The sequence below is a fragment of the Penaeus vannamei genome, chromosome 17 (assembly GCF_042767895.1).
Source record: "Penaeus vannamei isolate JL-2024 chromosome 17, ASM4276789v1, whole genome shotgun sequence".
Classification (NCBI taxonomy): domain Eukaryota; kingdom Metazoa; phylum Arthropoda; class Malacostraca; order Decapoda; family Penaeidae; genus Penaeus; species Penaeus vannamei.
Genome location: NC_091565.1, coordinates 27,362,067 through 27,374,085, shown reverse-complemented (window position 1 = coordinate 27,374,085; position 12,019 = coordinate 27,362,067). Strand labels below are relative to the sequence as shown.

The 12,019-nt window shown below is 40.5% G+C and overlaps 1 protein-coding gene across 1 annotated transcript; it reads right to left on the bottom strand.

Annotated features, from left to right (window-relative positions):
* Positions 1-3,971: 3,971 nt before the first annotated feature.
* On the bottom strand, positions 3,972-12,019 carry LOC138864560 (homeodomain-interacting protein kinase 2-like; the record flags this gene model as incomplete). The annotated part of the gene is given in 2 exon segments (XM_070132140.1): positions 3,972-11,696; positions 11,858-12,019. Coding segments are annotated over 2 exon segments (358 nt in total), but the record flags the coding sequence as incomplete, so codon positions are not given.

The following is a 12,019-nucleotide window of genomic DNA, read 5'->3' as shown; positions in this document are numbered from 1 at the left end:
GAGGTAGGGAGTCTGGAGAAGGGCATTGTTGTGCCATGAGTGATTCTCGTGTGTATCCTGGAGGGAGTGCAAAGGATAGAGGGGATGGAGGGAGGGAGAATGTGCCTATAGTTGAGGTTGAAGGGGGTGGGTTGTGTTGGGAGGGAGTAGATGTGTGGGGAGTGTTAGTGTTAGGAGGATGAATATCAGAAGGATGGATAGTTGGAGTTGAAGGGGTTGTGTTGTCTTGGGAGGGATTAGGAGGAAAGGGTGTAGGGGTGCTGTGAGTAACACGGGGATGCATATCAGGAGGATGGGTATTGGGAGGATGGATATCAGTGGTGGTTGGAATTGAGGAGGTTAGGTTGTGTTGGGAGGGAGTAGGAGGAAGGGGTGTAGGGGGAATATTAGTAGGAGGGTTATGAATATCGGCAACCACTTCAAGTGTGGAAGGAACATGAGTTATGGGATTTTGTGTCTCAAGCATATAGCTTTGAATGTCATCCATTGTTTCTGCAGTGGAGTTTGTTGGAGAGTTTTGAGAAGGTAATTGTTTCTGCAATGGAATTGGTTGGAGAGTTTTGTGGAATAAAGGTTTTCTTATGAGGGGGGGAAGAGGAGACTGGTGTCTCAGGAACAAAGGTATAGGTAGGTGGAGGTGATTGTGCTGTAGGGGAAGAAGGGTTAGAACGTTTAGTCTGTCTACTGCGGATAGTGCGGGGAGGGAGAGGGGTTGGTGTTGGGGCTGTAGTTGAGATAGGAGCTGTGGTTGAGATTGGGGTGTCTGGGTTTAGAGTGGCAAAGGAATTGGTCTGAGGGACGTAGAATGTAGAAGTGGAAATGGGGACATTTTTGGGTGGAGGGGGAAGGGCTGAGCGGACGATGTTGCTAGAATATGGAGTATGAGAGAAACCTTGTCGACGTGCTTCCTGTCTGGCTTCACGTAAAGTGAGACCATTTTTGTATCTGAGAGTTGCTACCTCAGATTCAAATTTGTAAGTGGGACAGCCTCTATAAAATACATTATGGGGGCCGCCGCAGTTAGCACATGTTCGTGTTTGTGCTGAGCAGTTTGATCGATTATGACCAGGTTGGGCACATATGGGGCATCGGTCTGTGGAACGGCAATGTTTGGCAGGATGTCCAAAGCGCCAACAGTTTTGACATTGACGTGGAGGGGGTTGGTATGGTCGAACAGGGAGGGATTGTCCACCAATGTAGATACGTAAGGGAAGGTCATGAGTACAGAAGGTAATTTTGGCAATATTGGTTGGATTCTTTCGTTGACCTTTAGGAGGAATGGTGTAGCAATGTACTGATTTCACATCTTGGTCTTTGAGGCATCCTAATAAGTCTTCTCCACAGTCTGACCAATCTTTGGTATCGACTGGGCAGTTTGCTGGGGAGAGAGAGACAGTTCCGGTACAAGTATTAAGGGTTGGATGAGGTTCTGCAGGAATGGGGTTGCCAGAATGATCAGTTAAATTTGACAGTGCTATAGATTCAGTTTCTGATCTGACTGTTACCAGACGGGAGCGATCGCGTCTGGTATAGAAAGGGACTCTACCTACTTGTTTTTGGAGGCATTGTTGAAAGAGAAGAGTGTTGCCTGAGTAAGGAGCTGTAGCAGGGATCACGAAAAATCGGTCCCATTTAGCTGGGCTAAACAGAGTATTTAAGATATCTGTAGGGTTGGCGGTGGTGGATAGTCGGGGACGTGTGGAAGAGGGAGTATTACGGAATGATGGAGAATAAGGTTGCAAGGTAGTAATAAGGGAGGATTGGTTGTTTGATGAAGGTTGCAGGGGTGGAGTTGAATTTGAGGAAGTTGGGTGGGTAGGAATGTCTTCTGGAGATTGATTCTCTGCTTGGGTGGGTAATGCACTAGTAGGCATTGAGGAGTGGGCAGTAGTTTCAGTGTTCGGAGCCGTGGTCAAAGGAGAGCCTGGGTTGGGGCTATTTGAGAAAGGGGCTAGCCTCATAGCCTCTAATAAAGGGATTACATTCTCATTACTGGTCATGGGGAACCTGGATTATGTAAATAGGCCTATTCGGTCCACCTCCTTTCGCTACTGAAGGTAAGGGCTAGATTAGTCAGGAGTACCATGCCCATAGTTCCCGCAGGCCGTTCAGGACTGGCACTAGGTCAGCCTTTCATCCTCTCAGCACGGCTCTCACACCTTAGGAAGTAGATAGCAGAAGGGGATGGAGAAGAGACGGAAACAAAGGCTGGAGAAAAAAAAAGACCATGCAAAATTAGTTGAGTCGAGGGCTGAGGCCCTAGGCAGGGGAGATCCCTGTATTGGGTCTCAGTCTTCGTCTCCTAAGCCCCCCCACGACAACAACGGGCAAGGGATTGGGGGGGGACCTCTATAAAAAAAACATTATGGGGGCCGCCGCAGTTAGCCCCCATGTGCGTGTTTGTGCAGAGCAGGGTTGTGCAGGGTTGGGCACATAAAGGGCATCGGTCTGTGGAACGGCAGTGTTTGGCAGGATGTCCAAAGCACCAAGAGTCTTGACATTATTGGTATATGCCCAATAATGTAGATACGAAAAGGAAGGTCATGTGTACTGAAGGTAATTTTGGTAATGTTAGTGGATTTCTTTCGATGACCTCTTGGAGGAATGGTGTAGCAATGTACTGATTTCACGTCTTGGTCTTTGAGGCAGCCGAGTAAGTCTTCTCCACAGTCTGACCTATCTTTGGTATCGACTGGGCAGTTTGCTGGGGGGATAGAGACAATTCCGGTACAAGTATTAAGAGTTGGATGAGGTTCTGCAGGAATGGGGTTGCCAGAATAATCAGTTATATTTTGGAAATGTTATCGTTTCAGTTTCAGGTGTTACTGGTACGAGACGGGAGCGATCGCGTCTGGTATGGAAAGGGACTCTGCCCACTTGTTTTTGGAGGCATTGTTGAAAGAGAGGAGTGTTGCCTGAGTAAGGTGCTGTAGCGGGGATCACGAAATTCGATCCCACTTAGCTGGGCTAAACAGAGTATTTAAGATATCTGTAGGGTTGGTGGTGGTAGAAGGACTGGGACGTGTGGAAGAGGGAGTGTTGTTGAGAGGGGTAGTATTATGGAGAGGAGGAGAATAAGGCTGTAAAGGAGGTTGGGGTGTTTGATGAAGAAGGTTGTAGGGGTAGAGGTGATGAAGTTGAAGTTGGGAGAGTAGGAATGTCTTCTGGAGATTGAGTCTCGGCTTGGGTTGGTAATGCACTCGTAGGCATTGAGGAGTGGGTAGTAGTTTCCGTGTTCAGAGTCGTGGTCAAAGGAGAGCCTGGGGTCGAGGAGCCGGTAGTCTGAATTGGTAGGGGCTATTTGATGAAGGGGCAAGCCTCATTGCCTCTAATATGGATATTACTTCATTACTGGCCATGGGAAGCCTTGATTATGCAGGGGAAATAAACAGTCCACCCCCTCATTGCCCTTTTAGGGGGTAAGGGCTAGACAACTAAAACAAGGGAATACTGTACCCATGGTTCCCGCGGGCTATTCAGGACTGGCACAAGGTCAGCCTTTCATCCTTTCAGCACAGCTCTTACACCTTAAGAAGTAGATAGTAGAAGAGGTTGGAGAAGGGACGGAAACAGAAAGCTGGAGGGAGGAAAGGCCATGCAAAATTAGTCGAGTCGAGGGCTGAGGCTCTAGGCAGGAGAGATGCTATTTAACTTCCTGCCTTGCAAATATTCGTTTTAAGGCATACAATCTATCGATTTAAACTTGATTTCCACTTATTACTACTGACGCGAAATTTTGAATTCATAAACAGTATCAGTATGTGAATACACTAAAGGAATATAATAATGCATTGTCCTTACTGATTTTACGTATACTCTTCCATTACATCTACAATATGGTATATATTACCCGTATTAACTGATATTCCTTTTCAATTGTTTATATTGCATCAAACTGAAATCCTCTTCAGCTTAGTCGACACATATTATTACAAGTGAAAATACCTTTTTGGAATAATGAAAACTCAACATTTATCACATATACAAATTTATTATGACAAAGTGGTGCCGCGGCCATCTTGACTTTGGACGCGGTTTTGTCTTGCTGTTGTACGTGTGTCTGTATATATGTGTGTCTGTGTGATGTTGTGGATGGTTGAGAAGAGGGGGAGGAGAGGAAACCCGGTTGAAAGACGCCCTCACACTGGAGAAGACTTTCTACACCGGCAACCGCTCTCAGAATCAAAAAAGTTAGCAAGTTGTAAAATTCTCGTGGCTCGCTGAGTATCGAGCCCGGAGTAAATGAAGGCATAAACACCCTTGTTTGTAAAGGCATATGACAATTCATCTGTCAACATATTTTTCTCAAGGAATGTCTATGACGGTGTAATACAGTTTAAATGGAAAAGTAAGTGCTTTATTGTTTGAATGGTGATCCCCCAACCTGGTTCAGTGCCAGCATCCCTAAATGTTTTTGAAACGTGTTGTCCATGCCTTCCAACCAGCAATCAGCAGTCATTGTATATACTAAAATAATGGTACCACTTCCTAATAAATCTACCCCTTTAAAGCCTTTGATTTGACGGTATAAAAGCAAGTGTATTGTTTTTCTTTAAAAGGTCAGCAACTACAATCCAGACATTAAATATAATACCTTAACTGCTTTTTACTTTACTGTTATGCAGGCATTTGTTGCATTAAATAAAATTCAAATTTGGTATTTTTAGTTCAAATATTAGACTTCCACCCAATGTCTATTTTACTGTTAAATACTATAATGCACTATATTCTACTACATACCTACTTTTTTGAAAATTATGGGAATGTGTGGTATCTAAAATTAACCAACATGGACCAAGTCACTATATACAATAAGTCAAACAACCCTTCCATGAAGGTAGTTGATGGATAATGACCGGAATAAGCACTGCAAAAAGCATAATCCACAAATCACAGCTGAAGAAAATACTGCTGACTGATAATGAATAACAATACACACAAACTTTAGGACCATTATCACATACAGAAATCAAGCAAAATACCAACTGCAGGGGTAGAGGAAGAACCAACATGTCAAAGGGAAAGATATGTTTTGTAGCTGCATGAAATGACACTACAAGAGAGGAATTACATTTTTGGCCATAGTAGACATGGCTCCTCTCATATTTCTTGAAATTCACACGCACACCCACACCCAAAGACACACACAAACACGCACATACGGCTGCTGTTGCTGGTCTGTGTGACATACACAGAGATATCCCTATACTAGGGCACCTCTACATGAAATTACGGAAGGACCTGTATTTGTGCCGTGACCCAACCTTCTGACTCAAATTCTGGATTTCTTTGTTTTGTATACACTTTGTTCTTGGAGGGTTGTTAAAAATAAATATAATTGCACATAATCTGATCTGTGAGACTAGAAGCTACTGTTGGTCTGGTTCCAAAGAGCAGAATATGGCCATGCACAAACAGGTTCTTCCATCAGATGCTGGTACAAAACAAAGGATCTCAACTCATCTGGACTCCACAACACAAGGTTACACCACCAATTTTTCCTTGTACTGTCATTGTATCAAAATTAATCCAAATTTAATATTTTCACGGCAATGACAGTAGATAAGTCAAATAAACATGAACATAGCGCAACAAAATGCAGATGTATTACAATCAAAATTTCATAGAGATTCAAAAATTCAAAGTAATACAGAATAATTTTTCCTCAATATACAAACAAGACATCTGATGAGGTAATCCATATATATCCCTAGTCCCAATATCTGTTATGAAAGGATATGCAAGTTCTGAACACCCTAAAAAAGGTCATTCTGTATGCTATGGCAAGGATATTAGAGCCTACAGTATTTGTATCGTCAACCAGGTGTTCAGAAACTAGACATTCCTATCATAACTACTTGCTTATAAGTGATATGTACTACAATTCTAGAGTGAAAACCCAGTATTTCTACCAAAAGATAAAAGATATGAATTTGAAGAGATGAAAAGACAAAATAATAATAATAATAATAATAATAATAATAATAAAAATAAAAAATTCAATCTTTGGTTTTTTATTCCTATACAGTTTGTAAGGGAACATGTACCTTCTTTATTTTTGCAATAAACAAATAACAATTTTGTAAACAGGCAAGAAAACTATGAAAATGACCTTCATCCTTGGACTCCTGGTGGCTTTCTGACAGTGAATCAATCCCTCTCACACCATAAATGATCAAGATTTAAAAGTTTTGTAGCCACCAGAAGAGAGAAAGCAAGTCTTCTTAATAAAACACCAGTTGGGACTGTTCAATACCTTTTTGCATGAATTTATGGTTAAGGCCAGTGTTGTGTTACATTTCATATGTCAACTGTTGAAGAAAGAAAAAGAAAAAAAATCATATTAACTTCATGTTACCATATCAACATATGCACAATGGCAATGACATTATGAGTTGCAATTATTCACATTTTTTATGATGATAATACAATAAATAAGCTGATAATTATAATGGTTACTTATGATAAATCATGATAAAAGCAGACACAATTTTGACACACTTTTCATACAAGTCATTATCCCTAAATGCAAACATCCAACTAATTTCATCAATTCTTTAAAAGAAATGCTTTTCTTGAAACACATAAATGTTTGAAGTTATCATCATTCAGGTACCCTGGGATGGCAAATTAGAAGATACTTGTCCACAGAATGACCGGCCAAAGCTCTCCAAAAGCATTTCAACCTGGCATTAATAAGAAATGGGGAGGGGCTGATTCAATTCATAATATGACGGTGAATATCAAGTAGGCATTAGAACTTTAAGAGACCCTTTATGAGGTTTTTAAAAAGAAGCTTTTTTTTCAAGGTCTTCATTCCTGATTTCAACCAAATCAAACCGTGAAATAAACATTTAAAACATATATATATATATGTATATATATATATATATATAAACATTTCAACATTACACCGCATTAATACATTGTAACAGGGGGGGTGGGTGGGTGGGTGGGAGGGGGGAGGGGGTAGGTAGATAGGCAGCTAACCTATATTAAAAAGATTATTCAATGCAACCTAAAGCAAAAGTCATATTAATTGAGCTATAAAAGTGCAACAAATTGGTGGCAAAATATTAATAAACCAACCAACACACCCAAAACTCAGACTCGATACCACGAGCAAGGGGCGTATCAAAAAGCACTGTTCCTAAGGTTTATAATCATATACTAAAATAGTGGGGTTGGGGTTAGTAGGGAATATCATCATAATTTTTATATAATTTTTTTTTTTAATTGAAGTATAATTTTTTTGTTGTAACAATAATAATGACCTTGATCTTAAATGTGTCATTACTGAATATCCTGTAATTGTACAAGCCCATTAGAATCAAAACTTGGGAAATCTAAACATAAATCAAATATACCAAACCTATAGTAGTGATAGCCCCTCAAAAACCATAAAAAATGGTATTTAAAACTCAGGATTAAAACTAAACTGTCAATCAAAGAATCCTTCAAAACTATCCTAGGATACTGTAAATGGTAGGACATCCTAGCAAACTAAGGAACTAATACCTTGCTACACTCTACAGCACATCTTCCACCATATATTTGGAAATGTTGACGACCCACCTCACAAGAGTTTTCTACATGATTGCTTAGTGTTAGAAAAATTTCCTCTAGATAGTGCAAGACTGAGTGCCATAAGTATAGTCAATACAAAACATATGAGGTTAGGGAGTCAACAACCACGGAGGTTGAACTTTGCTGCAGACTGCGAGTAAAATATTTATACCACTCTACACCCAGAGGACCTTATCTATAAAAAACACAATCCAGTGTTTCAGTTGAACTACATTTTGCAAGATGGACAATAGGCATTTAATCATATAGCGCAGAGCACGTGGAAAATTGAAAATGGTCACAGGTCACCTTTAGGAGTGAGAGACCAAGAGACTGGTCTACGTTGCCAAAGCAGCACTAAGAGAACATTGTTTTTAAGACCCAGTAATGCTACAAAAAGTTTGTAAAGAATTTATTCTGGCTCTGTATCCCTTTACCAATTTTGCATGGGTATCATTTGCAACTGTTGCTTCTTGACGTGGTCTAAAGCACTCTGTGGCAACGCCTCCAGACCCTTAACATCTAGCAAAGTCACTGGAAAAAGTGAAATTCTTAAGTCGTAAAAAGTTAATGGTTCCTAACTACCACAATTCAGGAAATCTAGTATGGAGAGGGGGAGGAAATTTTAATGGTCTTGAAGCATGACAATGAAACATGTTAATTGTATGCCTACTGAATACTAACGAAGAATGTTGAGAAACATTTAGCATTTAGGATACTTGTGTTATCTATAATCATGAAACACACATTACAATATCTTACAAAGTCTTTACATACCCTAACTGACCCAAAATATTACATTCATAATTATATTTACATTCTCAAGAAAAATAGATACGTACACATATAATCTTGTTTTTGTGTACTACATCCGTGTACTACAGCAATGTACTACATCAGTGTACTACAACAGTGTACTGCAATCAACTCTTATAGTGTTTTGTGAGGGTTATGACTAACGTTGGGCAACAGTTTCACGTTACTCGTTATACTGCGGCCAGACGATCACCTGACTGGTGGAAAGTGACTCCGTGCAGCAAATCAAAAATATTTTTTACTATATGGACAGAGACTGATGCATGGCCATGAATCAATTTATGACACTTTTTTTTTTTGTTTTTGTATTCCAGGATAAGTAGATACAAAGGTCAAAAAAGCTACTGTGCAGAGCCATTACCCAGCAATCAATATTGGCCATCCGTCACATCTTCTAAAATACTAGAGCTTAGGCACTCTAAATACAAACATCACATGTGTAGGGCTGTTATGTAGGTGCCGATAACTGAGCACCGGAACTACTAATAACCTAAACTGGACCAAATTGATGAGTTGTGTACAATATCCCAACAGTCACATCTTCCCTCCTGACAGGCCAACTCCTGATAATGGTGAGTGGTCCACATGGTGCATGAAGGGGTCTCTAGACAACCTGGAAGCTGACTGCACAACAGCCAATGGCTTCATATGACTACTTTTACATAAGGGGAAACTCACTCTGCGTCTGGATAAACTTTGGTTGAATTTCAAGAAAATTTACATCTGAAAAAGGACAAGGCTATTCGTCATGCTGTTCAATCACTTCAATCAAACTGCAACAAATATGATTCAGCTACTTTATCAACAATTTCTAAATCTTCTGGTCACATTAAAGATGCTTGTCAATAATCTGGTCACATTAAAGATGCCTGTCAATACATATCTTTTATCAATAAAAATTCAATAAGTAAAAATGAATACAATTAAAAAACTCAAATCCATATATGTACTAGACAGAGCTTGAGACGGATATCAATTACTTTCAAAACTCTGCAGTCCAGCTTGACGAAGAGTTGGTCCATTGAGACATGTCAAAGACCCTATACACACACCAAAGCTTGGCACCTTCAAGAAGACCTTGGGAATTGTTGCCCCACACACAAAGGTCTGGGTCGAGGTCTGTGATGAACTGTATCTAATCACAACATTGGGATCAGAAACTGAACAGAACCACGACCCTATACATGTTAGGGCCTAATGAAAACGCAGGCACGGCCCCCCTCCCACTTTAAAATTCACAGTCATCACCTGCTACACAACACTGTCCCTTATATATTAGTTCTTTATGACAAATTCACCCAATTCAGATACTAAAAATATAAGCTTTCACATACACATCAAAGCTTGATCTTAGAAGTAAATGTTAACCTTAAAAAATTAAATATTATACTATGCTTAAGATCAAAGGTAATCAATTAAAGAAACATTAAAAGTTCTCCAAAGAAACATTAAAAATAAAATTCCCAATAACAGTTAGCAGTGAATAGTGAACCTCAAAAGAGGTGGAGTGTGGGAGGGGGGTTGGGGGAATGGCAGTAAGCCTGAACGTGCTATTTGCTTCTCCCGGGTGTATAGACCTTGGTCAAGAAACAAGCACAAAAACCATGCAGAGGATTCTCCGAGATATAAAGAGAAGGTATCACACTCCAGACATAAATAACACCTTTACACATAGGGAAGAAGTTCAAGAAAGCGTATATGTTAATAGAGATCAAACAAACCTGTGGACAAACACCAAACGTGGTGCAGCCGGTGGGCATCACACCACATCCAGCAATTCTACTTGGCTCTCAACTTCCCACACTTTATGGAAGGGAAGGGGAGTGCTGTTGAAATGCCAACTATGGCGCATTTTCCCTCGGCCTCATCGGCTATAAACACAATACTACTCATGCTACACATTAAGTCTACGTACAGACCATTGTCAAAACCCTTTCCCCTTAAAAAATTATCAAACATATTCAATTTATGCTTGGTAAAACACAAAATAAATATACACAACGTCAAGCATGGCTCACTGAAAAACCTCGGCATTCTGTGAACCAGTTCCCAGTCACTTAGTAGCCAATAGGATTATTAGCCGAGCTCCACAGATGGCTCATCACTTTAGCTTCAACAAAAAACTCACACTTGATAACGATATCAAGTCCAACACAAAACGAACTATAACTTCTTTGGGTGACTGAAAAGTTTAAAAATGTAGCTGATAAATTATTTCCTTTTATGCAATACAGGATGTGCTCCAAAGAAGCTAACACAAACACTCCATATCCATTCTTCATTACCAGTGTAGTGTTCACCCACTGGCTGTTGCTCATGTTTCACACAAAATGATAAAAATAAAAACTAGCTACAGTCTTCTCATTTGTCAACAATATGCCGACAGTATTTCCGCCCTTAGGACGGCCAACGCACAGTTATAATGCTTGTCAAGGTTATGGTCATCATGAGACAGGCGCACACTTGTACATGCACTAGTTCTACACACAGATATGGGGCCTATACTGCTGCTGATGCTATTGTATCAAGAGAAATGCTCAAACAAATTCTATTGGCCCCCAAATCAGTAATCACAGGGGAGTAATTATATGGTAGAGCTCAGTACCCATGAATATATCTGACACTAAGTCCTTGCACACTTCTGAAGCTTACTTAAAATTTGTAGACACTATTTTTTGGCTGTGAACCCCATACACTTGGCACCAAAATAATGGTCTTGTTTCAACAAAGGTATTCCAGAGTTTCTCTTTTGCTTTTATCTAAACTAGTCTAAGTCTAGCCACCCTGGTATATCCTTTGCTGAAGATGTGGTTGATCTTCATAGTGCAGTAGCTTCCTCTTGAGGGTGAGAAGGAAGGAATGGGGCAAATTTGCCCCATAGATCCATCCCTACCTCATCACAACCCTGCACTACTACACTCAGTTACTCTCCAGGAACTCCAATATACCCACTCCCACTGCCCAAATCTCATGTGCTGGGCAACATAAATTCTCTTTTCCTCTTTTCTTTTATTTATTTCTTTTTTTCCTGTATGTCATTTTCTTGGCTCATTTTGGATCTTCTGGGCCTATTTTATTCTCACAAATTGTAGTGGGTTTGTTCCAATTGATACTGTTGCTACTCAGAAAACCAGATGCTTTGATACTGGCTCTTGGCTGGAGAGAGAGCAGTGTAGGCAGTGTAGGGTGCAGCTACTTGGGGGTGCGTAGGGAACACTGCAGTTGGTTGCATGTGGGCAGGTAAAGGATGTGCAGGTGGGGCAGCCAGCACTGTGCGCCCACTGCTGTGGTGGGCTGGTGGGGGCAATGCTCCTCTGTAAAAGATCAAAATATAAATCAATATTTCATATTTTAAGTCCTTGACATAAGCTGTGCTGCATTTAACCTTAAATATACGCAAGTTACATATGAAATATAAGTAATGTATATCAATTCACTTAATAACAGAAGACTCATGGTTACCCTGAATACTAACCCTGGTGTAAATGGGTTGACTGTGTGTGCAGCTGGAAGGGAGGAGGGTAAGTATGTGGGTTGAGTGGTGGTCACATACACCTGTGCTGCAGCAGCAGCTGCAGCAGCAGCCTGAGGGGGGCCAGCACGTCTATATTCCCGATAGACATCTGCCTGTGCTGGC